Source organism: Grammomys surdaster, unplaced genomic scaffold (genome assembly GCF_004785775.1).
Source record: "Grammomys surdaster isolate TR1022 unplaced genomic scaffold, NIH_TR_1.0 126013, whole genome shotgun sequence".
NCBI classification, from domain to species: Eukaryota; Metazoa; Chordata; class Mammalia; order Rodentia; family Muridae; genus Grammomys; species Grammomys surdaster.
Genome location: NW_021620828.1, coordinates 975,562 through 998,238, shown reverse-complemented (window position 1 = coordinate 998,238; position 22,677 = coordinate 975,562). Strand labels below are relative to the sequence as shown.

Sequence of the window (22,677 nt, the reverse complement as noted above, 5' to 3'; positions counted from 1 at the left end):
GGGGCCACGCCCCTCGCCTGTTTGCCCCGCCTCCGGGGCTGTGATTGGTCGGCTTCTCCAGCCTCTGTCGCGATTGGCCTCCTGGTAGCCGTTGGGGTTTGAACTCTGAGTTGCGGGCTTGGCGAGCCGGACGCTTTACTCTGAGGCGGGTCTCCGTCTCAGCCTGTCGAGGATTGGCTGGTTTCTCCGCCAGCTTGAAAACCATCTTGCTGTTTGGCGCGTTTTGTGTCCTAGTGTTTTCTTCCTTCCTTTTCGGCGGGGCATCTCCGGTTGAAGAAGCGGCGGGTGAGGAGTGTCGAGGTGTCCAGGTGAAGTGTGGCAGGGCTAGGAAGCGGGGAGTGAAAGGTTGAGAAAATCAGGTCCAGGACGTGACGCAGCCTTTGCCAGAGTGCGGTCGGGAGCAGTCTGGTAAGGATGCCCTTGAGATCCTGGGTGGCTGTGAGTCTGACAGATCAGAATCGGAATATGCGATTTGGACAAAATCGCATAACCTTACTGCACAATATGTAGATTTGGTTGTTTCGCTATGCACCCCGTGAGACCGAGGTTAGGAAGTCACAGAATGAGGCACAGGATAAGTAGAAGTTAATGTCCTTCCATTTTGCAGACTAGAACCCCAATGCTGAGTGAAACATTTTCTAAGGATCTTTTCACTTTAAAATGGAAGCAATAAGGCTGTATGTATACACTGATTGTCACTTGATAGTTAATTAATATTCTCTTGTGTTGTTGTTGAGATATAGTCCTGGGCAGTCTCACTGCAGCCCCGGCTGGCCCCAAGCTCAGCAATCCTCCTGCCTCAGCCTTCCAGATGTTGAGTTTATAGGCATGTGCTACCACACATGGCTCTTTACTAGTTTTTAACCCTTGATTCATTTGAGCCCCAGAGTTACACCATTTTACAGAGGAGACCATAAGAACTCAATGTCTTAGCGTAAGAAAAATAAGAATTAGATTCTCATCTCGAGTTGCTTTTGCAGTGGGAGGAGGGTTTGCAGGGGAGGATGTTTTGTGACAAGATCTCTCTCAGCCCAGACCACGGAGCAGAGACTGGCCTTGAACTCCGTCCTACTGATTCCCGTGTACTTGGAATATAAATATAAAGCATGTGCTACTTTGTGTAGCTCTGATCTTATCTTTTACAAGATGATTCATATAGCTTATTGTAAGACTGAAAGACATTATATATACTGAAAGTGGGGGAAAAATAACTGAACCTGAGCCTGTGGTAGACTTATTAGAAATGTTCTTGTCACATAATAAAAAGACAACACACTCATAGATTTACACAGTGACTTTTTTGCTGTTTGTTTTCTAGGTGAACCAGTGGGAGAAAGATGTCTCCCCACAACTTTGAGTTCCACCTTCCCTTATCTCCAGAGGAGCTGCTGAAGAGTGGCGGTGTGAACCAGTATGTTGTTCAGGAGGTGTTACCCCTCAAGCAGCTTTCGTCCCAGCTTAGAGGTGAGACCCATGGCTACCACCATATGGAATGCTATTGTCCTTTCTGTCCTACAGCCCTGTGGTACTCCATCAGGGCCAGGAATATCTTTTCTAGTCCCTGCTTTTTGTTGCTGTTGGGGTTTTTTGTTTGGTTTGTTGTTGTTCTTGGTTTTTGTTTTGATCGTAGCGCTACATGGAATTCATGACGTAAAATGTACTGGACCATCTTCCCTGGATTATTCAAGAAATAGTCTTGGTTAACCTAGTTACTTTTTCAGAGAAAGATTTTTGTATTTTTACCTTTTACCATGTGGCAATGTAAAGTCCTGGTAATTGTAGGCTAGGGGTTGGACAGGTGGCTTAGAGGTTAAGGGCACTGTCTGCTCTTCCAGAGGACCCAGGTTTGAGTCCCAGCAACCACAAGGCAGCTGATTATTGTCTATAACTTGTACATGCAGTACACAGATAGATACATAGGTAGGTAGGTAGGCAGACAGACAGACAGACAGACAGACAGATGGACAGACAGATATAGGTGTGTATGTACAATACAGAGCAAAACACCAGTACGCATACACTAAATGCATGAAGTTTAGGAGTACTGTTGGCAGTGATAGTGTTTGACTTGCCATGTCTTAGAGAACACTGTTTAGAGACGAGATTATGTTTCCAAGATGTGTAGTAAAGGAGAAACACAGCTGTACTAGCACACAAAACATAGTCGCTTGTCACGTAAAAATTCTATATGGGGAGATATGTTTTGAGATGCCTGTTGCTAGATAATTCGTCATTACAGAGTATGCATGGACAAGCTTTTAAAACAGTATAGCTTACTACATGTTTAATGTTAGGTATGTTTAATGTTTGGTATGTAAATTATAGCCTATTGCTTTTAGGGCTTGGTGAATAAAATAACATGAGATTGAATCAAACACAATAGAAGGGCTAGTACCATGCTTATCCAGTGTATACAAAGTGAGGCTTGTGTGTTCAGTCCTCCTGCCTCAGACTTGCTTAGTATTTGGAAGCAACAGTGAATCTATCCAGTGCCTAGAGTTTGGGTTTGTTTGTTTTTTTCTCGAGACAGGGTTTCTCTGTGTAGTCCTGGCTGTCCTGGAACTCACTCTGTAGACCAGGCTGGCCTTGAACTCAGAAATCAGCCTGCCTCTGCCTCCCAAGTGCTGGGATTAAAGGTGTGTGCCACCACTGCCTGGCTAGAGTTTGGGTTTTTTACAAACCCTTCTCCCCTAAAATGAGCCAGAACTCACCAAGAATTGACGCTAGGACTGGGCCAGGAAGATAGAAGGTGCTCCTGGGCCATCCTGTGGTGTGAGGAAGGAAAGTTCATTTCTGGGGCACAGGGACCTAGGTTGGAATGAAACAGGAAGAAGCATGGCCCATGAAACATTCCATATTTTTTGTTGGTTTGGTTTTTTGTTTTTTCAAGACAGGGTTTTTCTGTGCAGCCCCGGCTGTCCAGGAACTCACTCTGTAGATCAGGCCTTGAACGCACAGAGATCCACCTGCCTCACCCTCCTGAGTACTGGGATTAAAGGCATGTGCCACCACCCCTGATGAAACATTCCATATTTTTATGAGAGAAATGTGGTGAATACCTCAAGTCCAGCCTGATTGACACAGTGAAGCCTTGTCCTACCCCTTCCCATAAAAAGAAAATATAACAGAACCTACCTTATACATGAGTATATGTTATAAAAGCTTTGAAAGTAAGAAGGAACTAAAAGAAAGGAAGCACAGGGAAAGCATTCCAGAGCACAGGGCAGAGGAAAGAGAAGCCTGTCTTCTGAGGTAGGGCAAAGCATCCCTAAGGGATATTTAGGGTCTTGTACATGGTCACCTCAGCTCTCCTTCCTTCCCCTCCTTTTTTTGAGGCTGTCTCACTGTGTGACCCTGCTCCTACCTCCTCCATGCTGGGATTAAAGGAACACAGCACCACGCCCACCCAGCCCTCAACTCGTTCTTACATAGGATTCACATTAGCAGGCATAGAAACAGTAATGGAAATAGAAAAGAACAATCTGGGAAATACTGCAGTGATATCTGTGTTCACAGGTGCTTGCCTTACAAAAATGTGACTGAAGCCAGAGAGTAGCATCATTTGCTTTCCCAAAGCTATTTTCACACGTCATTTAACAGGATGCCTTCTAAGTCCTGCGTCATCGGCAATTTTGTTACTGTGTAAGCGTCAAAGAGTAGATGGCTGTCATGTTACTGACCTTGTGTGCATGTGTGTGTGTGCGCACACACACACACACGTGTGTATGGGTGTGGGTGTGGTCCTTTCTTGACCAAAGTGTAGGACGTGGTTTTGTAAAGAAAAAGTCCTACAGGGGAGAAATGAGAGATGCCACTGAGTGCTGAGCTGGAGTCAGTGCTCAGGGATTGCCTCTTTGCTTGATCTGTGTAATGACAGAGTCTGTCTGTGGTAGCAGCTCTTAGCTGTGGCCTCCTGAGTTGCTGAGCCTATGGCTACGTGCCGCAGTGTCGACTCATCCGCCTTTTGATAGATCCGATGGGAAGGATGGGAACTTCACGTGTGTGGTCATCTTGGTAAAACAGTAATCGGGAAACAAAACATTAAGCAAATATAAATTGAGGGGCATTCTTTAAAAGAAAAAAAAAAAAACCAAGATCGTGAAAAACACAGATTCAGGAAACATGTCAACTAAATGCCTTCTGGAGAAAAATAGAATTTACCAAGAAATCCTGTCTTTCCTCTGAATTTTCTAGCATTTCAGTCTGCCTTCCGAGCTCAGGGGCCCCTCGCCATACTGGAGCACTTCGATACAATCTACAGCATTTTACAGTAAGTGAAATCCACAGCAGGTGCTTTTGAAAGAACTGGTGGCTATTTCTCTGGTTTTGCATGTGAGTTTCAAAATTCCAAATTATGGGTTCACTGATAATTGGTTCTGGGTGCTGACATCCACAGTGAGCGTTTATCCAGCTTGCCACCGTAGTTGACAATTTCCTGAGTATTTTGACGTTAGATTCCTTTGAGCTGATCTTTGAGAATGGACTCTGCAGGCTCCTGTCTCACTCCCACACCTTTCTTTCCCTCGTAGTCACTTTCGAAGTATAGAACCTGGCCTCAAGGAGGACACCCTGGAATTCCTGAAGAAAGGTGTCTGGGGTCTGGGGGCAGGGGCTGGAAGGTGTTGGTTATGTTTAGCAGTTCCTACATTTTCTCAGCCATGTGATGATATCAAGGCTGTTGTGATTCAGTTGGTTTGGCTAAGTCCAGGGACCTCTGACCTATTGAGGTCTGTAATCTTGGTGGTCGATACAGAGTCATGTGCGTTCACTGTAAGGGCGGACCAACAACAATTTTCCTACTTTTTGAACCACCTCATTCCAGTGGGTGATTCTCCAGCTGCCAGGAAGGAGTGGTGGTAACTGGAGTGAAAGTAGGAACAGTCTGTATTCGAGGTGCCAGGGTCAGGGGTCTCAAAGGACTTAGCTGTGTCATGACCACTGAGAAATGACACGCAGATCTTTGGTAATCTGATGGCTACAAGTGTTAATTATTAAGTGTTTGGAAGTTGGGGGTCTGTGAAGAAAGCCATTGAGACCAACTCCCAGATTCTGCCCCTCACAGTGGTGTCCTGCCACTCCCAGGAACTGTCATCCCTCCTGGATGGTGCAGCCTTGAGTGGATTAGACAGAAGTGCCCACCTAAATGCCCTCAAAATGAACTGCTATGCCCTGATACGCCTCTTGGAGTCCTTTGAGAATATGACCAGCCGGACAAGCCTCATTGACCTGGACATTGGTGGGAAGGTAATTGGAAATTCCTGGTCCGTTTTATGTGAAGGGTAAAGGAATTGATGGGAAAGAAACTAGCGATTTTAAAAAGCATGCTTACTGTTCTTGCTTGCGATTTAGGGGGAGCACTCAAGGACCAGATCTCCTTCCTTGACAAGTAGTTCTTGTGCGTTCTAGAACTTAAAATCCTCTATGGTACTGCTGACCTTGCCTTGACACTGGAGAGTGTGGGCACAGAGACTGGATGACCAGTACTCTGTTTGATTGATCCCCGCCCTCACTTTAGGGTAAGAAAGCCCGGTCCAAAGCAGCCCTTGGCTTTGACTGGGAGGAAGAGAGGCAACCAGTTCTTCAGCTTTTAACCCAGCTGCTCCAGCTGGACATTCGTCACCTCTGGAACCACTCAGTCATTGAAGAGGAATTTGTCAGGTGGGTCATTAGGATGGCTGCAGATGGTCTTGAGCCGTGCGGAATGAGGTTCTGTTGCTAGATATGCCTTTTAAATACTTCATCCCTTATTTCTACTTGTAATAATGCATAGAAGTGTGTAATACATACATACATACATACATACATACATACATACACACACACATACACACATACAGACAATACATAGTGAATGGAATCTGTATTTCTCTCTTGTCCCCTCCCCCTTTTTTGTGAGACAATATCTCACTGTGTAGCCCTGTTTGGCCTGGAAGTCTATGTAGACCTAACTGGGTTTGAACTCACAGAGCTTCACCCCACCTGCCTTTGCCTCTCAAGTACTGGGATTAAAGGCATGTGCCACCATAATGGAATTCTCATTGATAATACCCATCCATTCATGGAAACGTGTTTACTAAGACTCCCCTAGGTGAAGCTTGGGCATGGCACACACCTTTAATCCTAGCTCTTGAGAGTTTGAGGCCAGCCTGGTCAACATAGAGACGTCTGGGCCACCCAGGGCTGTATAGCGGTGAGGCTTTATCTCCAAATGAGTAATGATTGAGGAGGTAGCTGTCAGTAAAGCGCTCACTGTGCAATCATGAGGGCTTGCGTTTGATCTTCAACAAGCCAAACGTGGGTCCCAGGGAGAGCCCCTGTCTCAAAAACCAAGGCAAACAGCTCCTGAGAAATGAAACCCAAGGTTGACCTCTGGCTTCCACATGCACACATAGGAATACACACATGCACGCACGCACACACATACTAAAAACAAGGTGAAAGTAAATGGTCAGTTACAGCAGATGGAATTTAAAGTCTGTAAAGACTGAACTGACCATTTATTTATTTATTTATTTATTTATTTATTTATTTATTTATTTTTATGTGTATGAGTACATTATTGCTGTCTTCAGACACACCAGAAGAGGGCATCAGATCTGATTACATCAGATCTAGTTGTGAGCCACCATGTGGTTGCTGGGAATTGAACTCAGGACCTCTGGAACAGCAGTCGGTGCTCTTAACTGCTGACTGTCTCTGAACTCACCATTTTAACAATGAAAGGTCTTCACTAACCTTGCCTTACCATCTCGATCTTATATTCTGGTTTCTTGTTGGCATGGTAACTGGCTGCAATTTACTAAGTCCTGAAGGAAGGAATGCTTGGTATAGAGGGTGATTAGACTAAAAGAACGGAGGACTAGAAACCTTGGTTTGGACATAGTAGGACAGGATGAGTCACGGCGGCTGCCTGGTGTCTGGACTCCACACAGCTCACGTCTTCCCATCCATCCTTTTTTGTTTAGTTTGGTTACTGGCTGTTGCTACCGCCTTTTGGAGAACCCCACCATTAGTCTCCAGAAGAACCGCTCCACCAAGGAGGCCATAGCACACCTGCTGGGGGTGGCCTTGGTCCGCTATAACCATATGTTCAGTAAGTTGCCTTCTGCCTTGCTCCCACCCCCTGCTTTGCCGCTCTCCCTGAATGCCTAACGGTTTGCTCCGCAGGTGCGACTGTGAAGATCATCCAGATGCTGCAGCACTTCGAGCACCTGCCCTCTGTCCTCGTGACAGCTGTGAGTCTGTGGGCGACAGACTACGGGATGAAGAGCATAGTGGGAGAGATTGTAAGGTGACTCCTCAGAGTGTCTGTGTTCCTGGGGCACGGAGGGGAGTAAAAAACGTTAGAGGTCCTTTCTCCATGTGATGTTGGAGTCCTTCAGCCCTGGCGCCTGTGTTGGCTTCTCTTGTTGGGAACTCAGTAACTGAGCTTTCTTGCTCTGTCTGTGTTTCCTCCCTGTATAGAGAGATTGGACAGAAGTGTGCACAGGAGCTGAGTCGAGACACAGCAGGGGCAAAGGGCTTTGCCGCTTTCCTCACGGAGCTAGCAGAGCGAGTCCCAGCGGTCCTGATGTCCAGCATGTGCGTTTTGTTAGACCAGCTGGATGGAGAGGTAGTCTGTCTGGGGATCTCAAGATTTGTCCAGGGGCTTTACTGTTGAAGTCACTCTCTCCACTTTAATGTGGTTCTGGGGATTAACCCAGAGATTTATCCATGTTAATAATAAGCACATGCTGTAAACGTTGAAATTCTTTCTTTAAACTTTCTTTTAATCAATTTTATGTGTGTGAGTGTTTCGCCTGCATGTGAGTGTGCAGGAGAGGGGGCACACTGACACTCAAGGTTGTCTTTTGCATTCCACAGATGCTCCATGGTGCATGCGTGTGCCACACAAACACACATATCAAACATGTATGCACAGAATAAGAATGAAGGGGACTTTCTGTGTAGCCTGGGCTGGCTCCAAGTTCAGAAGTGTAGATGTGCTACCGTGCCTAGTGATGAGTCACAGCCTCCCCCCTTCTCTCTCCCCCCTCCGTCTCTCTCCCTCTCTCTCCCCTTCGCCTCTCCCTTTGCAGTGTCTTGCATAGCCTAGGCTTGCCTCAAACTTGCTGTGTAGCCAAGGCTGGACTTGAATTTTGAACTCTACTTCCCAAGCTCTGAAATTCCAGCCCTTTGTGTGTGTGTGTGTGTGTGTGTGTGTGTGTGTGTGTGTCTGTGTGTGTGTGTACCCACACCTGGCCTCTAGGTTGATTTTTGAGAAAGTAGCTTTCAGTTAGGATGGAAGCCAGACTATCCCCAAAATAGAATTTCATGTAAAGAAGACAAGGTTCTCTAGCTTTATCCCTGACATTCCCACGGGGACGCTCAGGAGGAGCCCTCCCTTTTCTGAGTGGTAATTTGGGTTTGTGCAGGTCTAGTAGAGGAGATAGCCGTTCCACAGCCTGTCTAGTGAGAACGACTCAGCTCTGGTGCCCAGTCCATCCTCTCCTTGGCCTGGAGCCTCTTGCTCCATCTGGCTGGCCTTGCTTTCTACAGACAGTGAGCTTTCTCACCCAAACTGTGCCTCTTTCCTGGATGCTTACCTGGCCTCTCCCCGGCTAGTGCTGGGGGTTCTGAGGTACATGTCAAAGACACTCTACTCACTGATCTAATTTTCTTTAACTTCTTGTGTGCAACTGTTCTCTGGCTTTTGGTCAAGGCAGGGGAGAAAAAAATCCCCTGCCCTCTTCTCTACCGGATTACATAATGGACTTCTTAGCACTGAGGCCGATCTCTGCTCTTGTGTGTCTCTAAGGAGTAAGAAGGAAAACAAATGTTTATTCATAAGGCTCAAACGTTTTGTGACCTCATTATGAAGGATAAGGAGAAATGTTTCTCAAATGTGCATTGATGGATAGACCTGAGTTTGGTTTTTAATTGTTACTTACCAGACATGGTGGCACACTCATCTTTAATCCCAGAACCCAGAATGCAGAGGCAGGTGAATCTCTCTGAGTTTGAGGCTAGCCTGCTCTTCATACTGTAGGCCAGACAGTGCTGCATAGTGAGACCCTGTCTCAGAAGAAAAACAATTATATATTCATTTACTTTGTGTGTATGTGTATATAATATGTACATATGTGTGGAAATTAGCTCCTTTCCCTTCGCTGGTCCTGGAGATCAAACTCAGATCTTTAAGCTTGGTGGCACACACCCAACCTGCTGAGCCATTTTGCCAGTCCCAGATACGATAACCAAGTATAGTGTAAGCAACAGCAATCCTGATTCTAGAACACTCCAAGTAAATATCACAGGTAGGAAATTCCACACTGTGAAATTATATTTCCTATATGTAATTACTAAAAATATCCAAGGAGCTGATGACATAGATGGCTCTGTGTTAAAAGCACTTTTTCTGCAGAGGAGCTGGGTTCGGTTCCTAGCACCCAATTCCAGGACATCTAGTGTCCTCTTCTGAATGATTGACAGCTCAGTACCCAAAGTCCACAGTTTACACTGACACTGGATTCGCTGAATACAAGACACACATGTGGTACACAGATACACATGCAAGCTGAACAGTTATAGACATAAATTTTTTAATTATCTGCAATTACCCTTAGGCTATGTGTGTGAAATATTTGAAACAGACATATTTTGCATTTAGAGTAAGTTTCGTCCCTAAGATAATATGTGTATACAGATACACAAAATCCAGAGCACTGCTCCGAGCATTTCAGATTAGGCATTCCCACCCAGTGATTTTGGCTCTTATTTATTTTCTTCTGACATCTTCTGAGCAAACATCCACTTTGGTCTCAGCATTGTCCCTAATCTTGGGGACAAAGACCCAGGCAGTTGACCAGAAAAGTCACAGCTTAGCATAAGCAATCCTAACCTTGCCTAAGGGCAGAAGAGTTTAGGGAAAGAAACGTATTTATGGAAGTTGACAAATGTGTTCCAATGTCTCTCCCTCTCTCTCTCCCCCGCTGCCGCCACCCCACCCCCCCACCTCCCCCAGAATTACATGATGCGAAATGCTGTGTTAGCAGCTATGGCCGAGATGGTACTGCAGGTTCTAAATGGTGACCAACTAGAAGAGTCGGCTCGAGAAACCAGAGATCAGTTCTTGGACAGCTTGCAAGCTCATGGCCATGATGTGAACTGCTTTGTTCGAAACCGTGTTTTGCAGCTCTTTACTCGAATTGTCCAGCAGAAGGTGAGCAACCTCTGTGCTGAAACGTTTAAGAGGCCTCCGTATACTTGTCAAACTGAAGAGAGAATCTGGCTGAGCACTGTGGCCTGCCTGACAGCAGACCATGCCCAGTAGATGCCAGCAGAGACGGGAGGGGCAATAGTGTAAGACCACACAGAAAGTTTGAAGGCAGACTGGGCTATATGAGACCTTGCTTCAATTAAAAAATTTTTTTCCTTTATTTTTCTTGTATGTGTATGTGTATGGGTGTTTTGCTAGCTTGTGTCCATCTGCTACATACATGCAGTACACTTGGAGGCCAGAAGAAGGTATCTTATTCCCCAAGATTGGAGTTACAGTTGGTTGTTAGCCATTATGTGGGTGCTGGGAATTGAACTCAGGTCCTCTGGAAGAGCAGCCAGTATTCTTAACCTTTGAGGCATCTCTCTCTAGCCCCTGAAAACGTTTTGTTGTTGTTGTTGTTTTTAAAATAGATGCAGAGGGCTGGAGAGATGACTCAGTGGTTAAGAGCATTGACAGCTCTTCTAGAGGTCCTGAGTTCAATTCCCAGCAACTACATGGTGGCTCACAATCATCTGTAATGGGATCTAATGCCCTCTTCTGGTGTGTCTGAAGACAACTACAGTGTACTCATATAAATAAAAATAAATAAATCTTTTTAAAAAGTGGGTGCAGAATCTAGTAACTGCTCCAAAGAAGAATCTAAACCTGGTATTCTTAGGACCAGTAATAAAAGTCTTCCCTTTCCAAGGACAAAGGTGTCTGCTCCGGTTAACGACTGCAGTGTATGCTGCTCACATATTTTATAATCCCACAGAAAAGCTTCTTTAGAATGAGTGGGTGACTGAGTTTAGACTCATGGTGGTTCCAACCTCTTTAAGTAGGGCTAGGATTTTGTGTTGAGGAACATACGTAGCTATCCTCCACTGGCTGTACCCCAGAGGCCGCAGTTGGATACTGCTAGCTTTGAATTGACTCTTTCTGCTCGTCCAGGCACTCCCCCTGACCCGCTTCCAGGCAGTGGTGGCCTTAGCAGTAGGACGTCTGGCAGACAAGTCAGTGCTCGTGTGTAAAAATGCCATTCAGCTGCTGGCCAGTTTTCTAGCCAATAATCCCTTTTCCTGCAAGGTAAGGAACTGTGGTGTGTGCAGAAGAGGGGTTAAACAGAAACAGGGATGGAGTTCTGTCACTTAGTGTCATGATATGCATTCTATCTTACATCAACAGCTCAGTGATACCGACCTTGCTGGACCACTGCAGAAGGAAATTGAGAAACTACAAGAAATGAGAGCCCAGAGGCGAACTGCAGCTGCGCGTGAGTAGTCCCCGCCTGGGAGGCCGCCCTGCTTCCTCACTGTGGTCACAACCCCCAGGAAAGACTAAACAAGACTCCCTCCTGGTCAGCTGCAGCACTAGACCCGGAGGAGGAGTGGGAGGCCATGTTGCCAGAATTGAAGTCTACCCTGCAGCAGCTTCTGAAGTTTCCCCAAGAAGAGGCAGATCAGCAAATTGCTGATGCAGAGACTGCAGAGGAGGTGAAGGGACGCATCCATCAACTGCTCGCCAAAGCTAGTTACAAGTATGTGAAGGAACGGGGTGCTCTGAAGATTCGTGGATTTACAGTTAACCTTGTAGAGACTTAGCAGTCCTGCCGGAAGTGAGAGGCATTTTTACTGTGGTAATGTCTGACCAAATGCATATTCCACAACTGCTTTTCTACTTTGAAATGTTTTTAAAACTACTCAGGAGCTTAGTCTATGGCATAGGCCTGTAATTCCAAAGCCCTGGGTTTGGTCCTAGCACTTCATACAACTGAATGGACCTAGTATGATGTGCATACCTGTAACCCCAGTGCTCAGGAGGCAGAAGCCGGAGGAGGCTGCAAGCTTAAGGCCAGCAAGGCCTAAACAGCAAACCTTCCTCACAGCCAGGCCTTCGTAGCAAGACTTTGTCCCCAAAAGGTGACAAGGGATGGCAGTTGCTTGGTTGCCAGAAGCTCGCCTCAGCTACGAAGCCCTGGCTTCAATCTCCAGCATAACATAAACCACTTGCCATCTTTTTGGTTTTCTTGCTAGACATGGGACCCAGGAGCTTGCTAAGCATGTATTCTGCCACTGGGCTGACCTATGCTGCCCAGCCCTGCCCTGTGGTTTCTTTTATGGCTACTCAGTGTTACTGTGGGGCAGCAGTACTCGTTTGCAATTCTAGGACTGGGGAGTCTGAAGTGGGAGAGTTGGGAGTTGAAGGGCGGCCTGCGATCCAGAGTGAGTTCATGGCCATTCTGACTACACTGTAAAACTGTTGGAAGAACAGAAAAGAACCTCATTGTGTGGTTATCCATCAAAGTAACACATTATTGAAAGTCTGGTGCTTCCATACATAGCAGCAGGTTTTACACAGATGTTTGCAGTGGGTTTTTATTTTGTTTTGGTTTGTTTTTACATGTATTTAGTTATGTATTTACTTAAGGGGTTCATGGTACAGCATATATAAAGTTTAGAGGACAATTTTGGGACTCAGTTCTCTCCGTGTGGGTTCTGGGCATTGAACTCTGTAAGTCATTAAACTCTGTGGCAGGCTCCTTTTCCTACTGAGCTCTCTGGCTAGCTCTGGATCTGTGGTTTTAAAGCTTATTCATGTTGTTTGAGGACCACGGTAAAGGCTCAGGGGTTTGGGGTTTGACTGCTTGGTAGGAACTGCTCGTCTTTTTAAGCATGAGACATCCCTTTTTTATAGGGTACTGCATGTAGGGGCTGGACAGAGTCACTAGGTAGAATCCCTTACAAGGCCTTCAGGGACGGGGGGTCTGGTGCTAAATTGGTTACAGGCGCTGTTCTTTTAGACAGGCTATTATTCTCACTCGGGAAGCCACCAGTCGCTTCCAGGAGTCTGAACTCTTCAGTCACACAGAGCCAGAGGAAAACAGCTTCCTGAATCTCTTGGAAATCATCTTCAAAGGTAATCCTTTCAGTCAGCAAGCACAGCCTTGGGCTGAAGGAGGCTGGGGGAGTTGACACTTGCTCTCACAGGGGAGCAGCCCAGTCATAGGGCACCTTTGCAAACCAGAGAGAGAGGTCTGTGGGAATTGAGAAATGAACCAAAGTGTTTCAGAGCGCGTTCTCATTTCGTACCTTCACATTATTGAAAGAAATATCCAGGGATGTTGGCAGCCACTGAACTCCAGGGTACACTTGAGCAAAACTAACCTGTACCTCTCTAATTCCTAGGCCCTGCAGCTTCCACACAGGAGTCTTGTGGGGACGCAGATCCAGGGCTAACTGGCAGTAAAGACCCTCCCAGTGTGCCTGAGCCTGAGGGATCCCAGAGGAATGATGAGCTGGTGAAGCAGGAGATGCTGGTGCAGTATCTGCAGGATGCCTACAGCTTCTCCCAGAAGATTACAGAAGCCATTGGCATCATCAGCAAGATGATGTATGAGAACACGACGACAGGTAGGCCGGGCGCTCGTCGGAAACCAGTCCTGCCTGCTCACCTCCATCGTTGTTCTTATCGTTGTTATCGTTGTTAGACTTGACTTTGGTTTATGTGGATGAGAGTCTTGCCTGCACGTGTACTGCATGCAGGTTTGGTGCCTGTGGAGAGCAGAAGAGGGAGTCAGAGATTCTCTGAAGCTGGAATTAGAAATTGTTGTGAGCCACTGTGTGGGTACTGGGAATCAAACCTGAGTCTTCTGGAAGAACAGTGAGTGTTCTTAACCACTGCGCCATCGCCCAGTCCCTGATGCCTGCATCATTAAAAGGCAGAGGGTGTTTACCACTGCTTCCGTTTTACAGTTTACTTTGTTTACCAGTGTCATGAGAAGGCATTCTGGTGTCATTCTCGGGGACAGTGACAATGACCTCTACAGCCATGTTACTGTTCTATCTATGTCACTAAGGGTTCTATCTGTGAGTATTGTGGTATTTGCCAAGTAGATGGGTGATATTTGTATCTGTTCTCAGTGGTGCAGGAGGTGATTGAGTTCTTTGTGATGGTATTCCAATTTGGGGTACCCCAGGCCCTGTTTGGGGTACGCCGCATGCTGCCTCTCATCTGGTCTAAGGAGCCTGGTGTCCGGGAAGCTGTCCTTAATGCGTACCGCCAACTCTACCTCAGCCCGAAAGGGGACTCTGCCAGGTACATGGAGTTCCTTGTCTTCGTTAACTTTTCTGAGGTCAGCTTCTAACAGGATTTCCTAGTCATCTGAATGAGGAGGATGTTCTAGGGGAGTTCTGAACTCATGATTGGGTCTTTACCAGGCTCAGGGTGAACTTCTGCTGGGGTCGTTATTTAACCTAATAGCCTGTTTGCCAAGTTGATATTTCCAGTCTTCATGACCACGGATCTCTGCTGTTCCCACAGAGCCAAGGCGCAGACTTTGATTCAGAACCTTTCGTTGTTGTTAGTGGATGCCTCTCTTGGGACCATTCAGTGTCTTGAGGAAATTGTAAGTCCAGTTGGTCCTCTTCTCATTCCACAGTTACTATTACTGGCTATTCCCTGTGTGCGGAGATCTGCTCAGCTCCACAGAGAGGTTTAAGATTAGTTGCTTTCCCATTCCCAACTTTTTTAATTTCCTAGTTTGTTTGCTGTTGGTTCGAGGCAGTTGTCTCACTGTGTAGCCCAGACTGGCCTCAAACTCATAGTCCTGCTGCAGCTTCTTCCGTGTTCAGATTCAGGTGTGTGCTATAATGCCCAATTCATGTGCCCAGATGTAAAGAAACCAGTGGTTTGGTTATAGTAAAAACCCATAAAACATATTTAGAAAAATGGAGCGTGTAAGTATTCACCTCTAGAATATGGTGGCATAGGTAACCACTGTAATAGCAGAATGACACATGCTGTTTAATATGTGCCAAGCACTGTTCTTAACTCCACTCTGGAGTAGTCCTTTGTGTAAGTAGGGTGGGACCTGTGAGGGAGGCTCAGGGAGGGCTGGAAAGGTGACTGACTGCAGCTGGTTTTGCTGTACATACTCCATGTGAGATCCAGAAAAGATGTTCAACCTCTGTGTAACGGAGGGCACAGAGCTAGCTGCTTAAAGATATGGGTCATGGAAGTGCAGTCAGAATGAGAGAGAGAGAGAGAGAGAGAGAGAGAGAGAGAGAGAGAGAGAGAGAATATGAGAATTGAAGAGGAGAGAAATTCTGATTAAAAAGTAAAGAAAGTAGCCTATCCCAGCTGGAGAGGGAAGAAGTTTGTGTTCTCACTTAAGGTCATTATCCTCAGAAGACAATCCAGTTGAGTGAGTGGGCTGAAACTGAATTGTGGAGGCCGCTGAATGCCTTCAAGTTGGAGGGACCCCAGGGTTGAATGAGGTGAATTCCTGTGGGGGCATTCCCCATCCCGTGGGGGCATTCCCCATCCCGAGGGGGCAGTAAAGAGCAGCACTGACTGCTGGACCTGACTACTGATTGCTACTTTTGTTCCTTTCTGAGGAAAGAGGACCTGGTGGTGGCAAGTGGCTTGGCATTTCCCAGGCTGGCTGCTGCTCAGGACTGCCACAGTAGTCAGAGAAGGGCTGGAGACACATGCTGTGATGACCTGCCCTCTGGGGAAGACCCAACAACAGGGGAGAAGGGCTGCTGGAAGCTCCTGTGGGAAGGCTGTGGAGAGAGGACAGACAGGGCCTGCAGAAACAGCTGTGGGTGGGTGACATGTGACCAACAGGTGTCAGCATTGCTGGGCAAACAAAAAGGCAGAAAGGACAGTGGCCCTGTTGCAGATACATTGACTTGTGCTCACAGTAAGAAATATCCAAGCCGGGCGGTGGTGGCGCACGTCTTTAATCCCAGCACTTGGGAGGCAGAAACAGGCAGATTTCTGAGTTCGAGGCCAGCCTGGTCTACAGAATGAGTTCCAGGACAGCCAGGGCTGCACAGAGAAACCCTGTCTCGAAAAAAAAAAAAAAAAAGAAAAGAAAAAGAAATATCCAGAATGCAGTCAGAGCTGTGCTCCTCGTGGGACTCGGAATGTCCTTTTGAATGTGTGACCTTAGGCAGGGCAGCTTTGAAGGAAGCCATGAAACAGGGAAATAGAGAACGAGCAAGAACTACCTCCTCACACTGTTTACGTTTGAGCCTCCTTCCTCTTCCACTCCCAAGCGCTGGTCCATCCAGGCTCTCAAGGGGACAGTTAATCTGAAGCAGACTTGTTTGTCTTTTCTCCTCAGCTTTGTGAGTTTGTGCAGAAGGATGAGATAAAGCCAGCAGTGATCCAACTGCTGTGGGAGCGGGCAACGGAGAAGGTCCCGTGCTCTCCTCTGGAGCGCTGTTCCTCTGTCATGCTTCTTGGCATGATGGCACGGTGAGGCTCAGACCCAGAAAGCAAGCAGAGTGGGGAAGGCAAGGAGAGTCTGAGAAGGCCCTTCCCCTCAGTAATGACGGTCAGCAGAGTTGAGCTTTCTTGGGATTGGCTGCCTGCATGAAGAGGGTACCCACCCACCCCCCACACACACACACACCCCCCCCCGCCCATCTTCTATAGTCACTAGCTCAAGGGGATCCAAGGACGTGGCTGTAGGTCAGGAGCTTTCTGTAGTGCCTCAGGGCTCTAGACACCCACCCCACCGTGGGTGCTGGTACCTTCCTGCATTGCTGTTGTCTCCCACAGAACCCTGCCCAGGGCTGCCTTTAACTCTGCTTTCCTTTCCCTAGAGGAAAACCAGAAATTGTAGGAAGCAACTTAGACACCCTGGTGAGGGTGGGGCTGGATGAGAGGTTTCCTCAGGACTACAGGCTGGCCCAGCAGGTGTGCCTCACCATCGCCAACATCTCGGACAGGAGGAAGGTAGGTGATGTGGGTTGCTTGTGGCTCCGCTGAGAGAGTGGAGAGCTTCCTGTCCGCCCTCCCTACCTTGGCGTTCTGCTTTCTTCTCCTCAGCCTTCCCTGGGAAAACGTCACCCTCCCTTCCGGCTGCCTCAAGAGCACAGGTTGTTTGAACGACTTCAGGAGATGGTCACAAAGGGTAAGCGACCAGAAGGGCCTAAAGTAGGTCTTGTTGGTCCCTTTCTCCAGAGAGATCAACTTCTCCTTTCTCTCTAGGCTTTGCACACCCAGATCCCCTCTGGATCCCATTCAAAGAGGTGGCAGTGACCCTGACTTACCAATTGGCAGAGGGCCCTGAAGTGATCTGTGCCCAGATGTTACAAGGCTGCGCAAAGCAAGCCTTGGAGAAGCTTGAGAATACCACTGAGGCTGACCCCAGTAAGTGGGCAGAGGCTTCGTTGCTCAGGGATTGGGTGGGCAGCCAGCCTTCCCTAAAGGGTCAGGGATCTCAGCCCACAGCACCTCACTTTGTCTAGGTTGATGTTGGGCCATTCTTTGCCACGTCTTACTCTTCTCTGTGAGTAAGGAGTGGGTCTGGAAGTGTAATGGGACTTAGCTCTTTTCCTTCCCTCTACTTTAGAGGAGGCAGCCCCTAAGCTCCCCACATTCCTGCTGATGAACCTGCTCTCCCTGGCTGGGGATGTGGCTCTACAGCAGCTGGTCCATTTGGAACAGGCAGTGAGCGGAGAGCTGGGTCGGCGGCGGGTTCTTCGAGAAGAGCAGGAGCACAGGACCAAGGGCCCCAAGGAGAAGGTGAGAGCGTGGCTAGGGCCGTTTTCCTGGTTTCCATGACCTCAGCTCCGGGCATGTCTTTCTAGGAATCTCTGCTTCTGTACTAGTAAATAAAGAATCTGTCTCTTTGTTCCCCTGGGGAAGGTTGGTGTCAACCAAGTTGGCACAGTCTCCCCATACTCACCCAGCAAGGGACGATAGGTACATAGACGGACTGGTTTGATTTAGTGTAAGAAACAGACCCCAGCTGAGGATGCACTTTGTTTGAGTTGTTTGAACACACACATAACACACTCCTTACTAGCCTGTGTTACTGGCCTGTCACCTGGTGGGATCCTGTGTCGTCTCTGTTGGAGCTGTATTTGTCTTGCAGATAAATAAACCAGAGGCTTGCAGCAGTGGGGTACAGCCTGACTTCTGTGACCTTGAACCACTGTTAGGCTGAACAGGATTTATTTGTTTACAGTTATAAATTGACCACAGTCAATTGTGTCTTCAGAGGAAGAGATGTAGAGACCCGCCTGCCTTGGCAACTTAAAACTCATGAAAGGGACCTGTTATTCCCTTCTCCACTCAAGGAGTCTTTCTCTTCATGGGCATATTAGTTATTTCTGTGGACGGTTTTATAAACTTCATCTTTAGATCTGTTCATGCAAAATAAATGTTACGCTTTGATTAAAAAAAAAAAGATGTCTTATGGATAGAGAGATAGTTCAGAGGTTAAGCGCACTTGAGAGACAGAAGCAGGCAGATCTCTGAGTTTGTGGCTAGCCCAATCTACATAAAAGTTTTAGGAGAGACTGAGTTGTGTAAAAGCCTGTCTCAAAAAAGAGAACTGGTCCCCCGAGATCTCTGGCTTCTCTCGCTATAGACTACGAGCTCTGAGACAACCATGGAGGAAGAGCTGGGGCTGGTGGGGGCCACTGCTGATGACACGGAGGCAGAGCTCATCCGCAGCATCTGTGAGAAGGAACTGTTGGATGGTAAGAAAACCACTGTGTGCTCCTCTCCCAGTTGACACAATGTGTCCCCAACCTTCCCCCAGTTGACACAGTCTGTTCCCAACCTGGACATGTTCTTCCATCAGGCAGTCAGGTGCTTGCTGCCTTTGTTCCACTGCTACTTAAAGTCTGCAACAACCCCGGCTTGTATAGGAGTCCAGAGCTCTGTGCAGCTGCATCGCTGGCCCTCGGCAAGTTCTGCATGATCAGGTAGGCCCAGCTGGCTCCCTCTCAAGGAAGATGAGATGATACAGCCTACTTGCTTTCCTGATGGTTCTCCCTTTGCCTTCAGTGCCCCTTTCTGCGACTCCCAGCTTCGACTTCTATTCACCATGCTTGAGAAGTCTTCACTCCCCACTGTGCGGTCTAACCTCATGGTTGCCACTGGGGATCTGGCTATCCGCTTCCCTAACCTGTTAGATCCCTGGACTCCTCATCTGTATGCCCGGTAAGAGATCCCTGGACCTCCGGAAACGCACTGAGACTTCATGGGTTCTTCCCCTTGCCTGTGGCACTGACTTCTGTATCTGCTAGCTATTTACCCTGTACAAGCAGGCCCTAAATGGACACTGGAAGCTAACGCTTCCCTCTAAAATCTTGCCTACAAGTCTCATGCTGTCCCTGACTCCAGCCTTCAGTTCAAAATAGCCTTGGAGCGGCTTCTAAAATTGCGTACTGTGGAACAATAGACCCTTGTTCTTAAGGCCTTCCTATTGTCCTTAAGGTACAACCAAGAGTTCTTGATCTCAGTGACTAGAGCTTTTATTCCTAGCCTCAGAGATCCAGCTCAACAAGTACGGAGGACAGCGGGGCTGGTGATGACGCACCTGATCCTGAAGGACATGGTGAAGGTGAAGGGGCAGGTGAGCGAGATGGCTGTGCTGCTCATCGACCCTGTGCCTCAGATTGCTGCCCTGGCCAAGAATTTCTTCAATGAGCTCTCCCACAAGGTGAGACAGGCATCTTGGGGCTTTCTGCAGAGGAAATGTCTAGGTCCCACTTCTGCCCACTGCTCCCCCACCTCACCTCATCCTCTCTCCTACAGGGCAATGCAATCTATAATCTCCTCCCTGATATCATCAGCCGCCTGTCAGACCCAGAGGGCGGAGTGGAGGAGGAGCCCTTCCACACCATCATGAAGTATGGCTTTTTAGACCTAGAGGGGCGTCTGTCTGTCTGTCTGTCTGTCTGTCTGTCTGTCTGTCTGTCTCACAGACTTAGGAACCAAACACACTTGTAATCACAGCTCGGATGGATGGATGGATGGATGGGCAAAGAATGAAGAATGAACTCAGGGTCTTGCATTGCTAGGCAAGCACTCTTGCCACTGTCTTCAGCTCCAGATGAACATTTTAGCCGTACTTTCTCCACAAGTAACTTGACCCCTATTTGCCTGTCTAACCCTATGAGACTGACATGACTTGCTGCGTGGTTCTTGAGGCTCTTACATAGGGAAGGCCTGCGTGTGAGGGTGAGGGTGAGGGTGAGGGTGAGGGACATAGTAGCAGTCACTAGGTGGCAGCTCTTCTCTTATTTGCATTCTCAACAAGGAAAGGCGACTAGCCGGACAGTGGAAGGCCATGCATGCAAAGAGCTCTCTTCTAAAGCAAGGACAGAAAAGGCCATGCTGGAGTTTGGGTGGTGGATTCAGTACAGGAACTGAGAGAGGGGTTTCCTGGCCAGTCATGCTCTCTCTCCTCACAGGCAGCTCCTCTCCTACATTACCAAGGACAAACAGACAGAGAGCTTGGTAGAGAAGCTGTGTCAGCGGTTCCGCACAGCCCGGTATGCTGCCATTTTGGGACATCTTTATGCCAAGAGGGACCTTTTAGAAGAAAGAGTCCCTGGTGCCACCCATGGGACCAAAGGAGACTGACAGGGGAGGATGTGTGTGTGCCTCACAAAGTCTCTCCCTCCCTCGTGCAGAACTGAGCGTCAGTACCGGGATCTGGCCTACTGTGTGTCCCAGCTGCCCCTCACAGAGCGAGGTCTCCATAAAATGCTGGACAACTTTGAGTGCTTTGGTGACAAGCTGTTAGATGAGTCTGTCTTCAGTGCTTTTTTGTCAGTTGTGGGCAAACTGCGCCGTGGGGCCAAGCCTGAGGGCAAGGTGAGTGTAGTGGCGCAGGCTCACGTGCCCTGTTGGGTTCCAGTGCAGTAATCTGCCCTCCCTAAGTGCCCTGAGACTCTGGTCTGAGCTTCCTGCCTTGCTAACCTCACTACAGCTATGTAGCCAGAGTGACTTGAGACCACATCATCATTCCTGGTCCCATTTTAAAAGGCCACTTATTTCCTTTTTATTTTATTTTTTTAACATGCTTTGGTATTTTGCCTGTGTATGTCTGTGTGAAGGTGCCAAGTCCCCTGGAATTGGAGTTAGACAGTTGTGGGCTGCCACGTGGGTGCTGAGAGCTGAACATAGGTCTTCTGTAAGAGCAGCCAGTGCTCTTAACCACTACACCACCTTCCCAGCCCCAGTGAAGGTCATTTTCTACTGGAGATAGGGTCTTGCTATGTAGACCCAGCTGGCCTCAAACAGAGATCCCCCTGCCTCTGTCTCCTGGTAGTAAAGGTATGCCCCACATGCTTGGCACTAGAACTGCTAGAGTAGTTTCATGTTTAAAGCAAAAGTAAGTTAAGTCAAGTTCCCATTTGCTCCTATTCTGCACCCTCATGGCTACTAGCCCATCCATCAGCTTCCTGTTCTTGGGTTCTACAGTCTACATAGACCTGAAGGAACGTGATTGACAGGTCAGCATCCAAAGTCCACTCACTGAATACAGTGGCAAATACTTGCCACTAGGGTCCTACTGGGCATTTTCAGGACTCTGAGGCCACCTCACTCCCACAAGTGGGAATCACAGTTTCAGACTGGTTTCTTTAACTTTCTGTATCCTTCATGGCTACATCTTTTTAGACAGGGAGATAATGTTTCCAGCTCTGTTTTTAACTTTTTTTCCTCCAGGCTATAATAGACGAATTTGAACAGAAGCTTCGCGCCTGTCACACCAGGGGCATGGATGGAATGGAGGAACTTGAAACTGGCCAGGGAGGCAGCCAGCGAGCCCTGTCTACCAAGAAACCGTCCAATGGTGTGAGAGGCAAGCCCGCAGGAGGTGCCTACAAGCAGTCTCCGCCTTCTTTTCTTTGTGGTTTGGGTTTGGTTTTGAAATCATGTCTCCCTCCCTTTTCTAGTCTCAAGGCTACAGCCTCTGACTTCTGTAGACTCAGACAATGACTTTGTCACACCTAAGCCTCGACGTACCAAACCCCATGGTCCACATACTCAGCAACGCAAGTCCCAGAGGAAAGCCAAAGTTGTCTTCTCAAGTGACGAGTCCAGTGAGGACGGTATGACACACTCCCAACAGGACAGCTGCTTGTGTGGGGGCTCCAGCGGGGCTTGCCTGGCTGTGGATTCATTCTTCCTGGCAATGTCTTCCCCACTGTGCAACTGGGCTGACTTACACAGTATGCCGTGTGTGTGTGTGTGTGTGTGTGTGTGTGTGTGTGTGTGTGTGTGTGTTTTGAGATCCATTTTGCCCCATCTTTATGACTCAGCTTTTGTTCCTATAATTCTTTGAATAGAACTTTCAGCGGAGATGACAGAAGAAGAGACACCCAAGAGAACCACCCCCATCCTCCGAGCATCTGGGCGAAGACACAGGTCCTAGGAGCTGCCTTTGCTTATTCTGGTCCCTGCTGTGCAGGGTATCTTACTGGATGATCTTGAATTCAGTACCCTCACCCCCCACCCCCACCCCCTGTAAAAATGCTGTTGCCTCTTGTTTTTAACATGTAAATGATCTTTGCAGTCAAGGCCTGCTCTTACAGCACCTGACTGCTGCCTTCCCTTTCCAAGAGCCAGTTGCCAATCACCGTGTTTTCTAAGGAATAAATGTTTTTATAGACTTTTAA

General features: G+C 47.8%; 1 protein-coding gene and 1 non-coding gene across 7 annotated transcripts; both read left to right on the top strand.

Moving 5' to 3' along the window:
* Nucleotides 1-139: 139 nt before the first annotated feature.
* On the top strand, nt 140-22,677 carry Ncapd2 (non-SMC condensin I complex subunit D2). 6 transcript variants are annotated; one of them, XM_028754427.1, is made up of 32 exons: nt 140-285; nt 1,319-1,464; nt 4,195-4,270; nt 4,530-4,588; nt 5,063-5,244; nt 5,516-5,658; nt 6,966-7,093; nt 7,168-7,291; nt 7,465-7,612; nt 10,004-10,201; nt 11,192-11,326; nt 11,426-11,513; nt 11,603-11,777; nt 13,041-13,156; nt 13,426-13,650; nt 14,161-14,335; nt 14,561-14,645; nt 16,371-16,504; nt 16,855-16,987; nt 17,081-17,165; nt 17,243-17,404; nt 17,607-17,779; nt 18,630-18,741; nt 18,846-18,969; nt 19,052-19,207; nt 19,532-19,709; nt 19,805-19,899; nt 20,464-20,544; nt 20,686-20,869; nt 21,725-21,875; nt 21,955-22,110; nt 22,348-22,677. In XM_028754427.1, exons 2-32 carry the CDS (start codon nt 1,338-1,340, stop codon nt 22,431-22,433), a joined length of 4,194 nt encoding a protein of 1,397 aa, XP_028610260.1. In that variant the 5' UTR covers nt 140-285; nt 1,319-1,337; the 3' UTR covers nt 22,434-22,677. The 6 variants fall into 6 exon arrangements, with proteins under 6 accessions (XP_028610260.1, XP_028610263.1, XP_028610259.1 ...); XM_028754430.1 differs by having other exon boundaries at nt 140-308; nt 21,725-21,851; XM_028754426.1 differs by having other exon boundaries at nt 140-308.
* On the top strand, nt 4,656-4,977 carry LOC114610072. Its single transcript, XR_003709633.1, has one exon. It is a non-coding gene; the product is annotated as a small nucleolar RNA U85 (small nucleolar RNA).

Excerpts from the sequence above, each read along its gene's own strand:
- Ncapd2 (XM_028754427.1), top strand. The coding sequence starts at position 1,338 with ATGTCTCCCCACAACTTTGAGTTCCACCTTCCCTTATCTCCAGAGGAG. Across the intron at positions 16,988-17,080 it reads ACATCTCGGACAGGAGGAAG|CCTTCCCTGGGAAAACGTCA; the intron begins GTAGGTGATGTG and ends TCTTCTCCTCAG. Across the intron at positions 17,780-18,629 it reads CCAAGGGCCCCAAGGAGAAG|ACTACGAGCTCTGAGACAAC; the intron begins GTGAGAGCGTGG and ends CTCTCGCTATAG.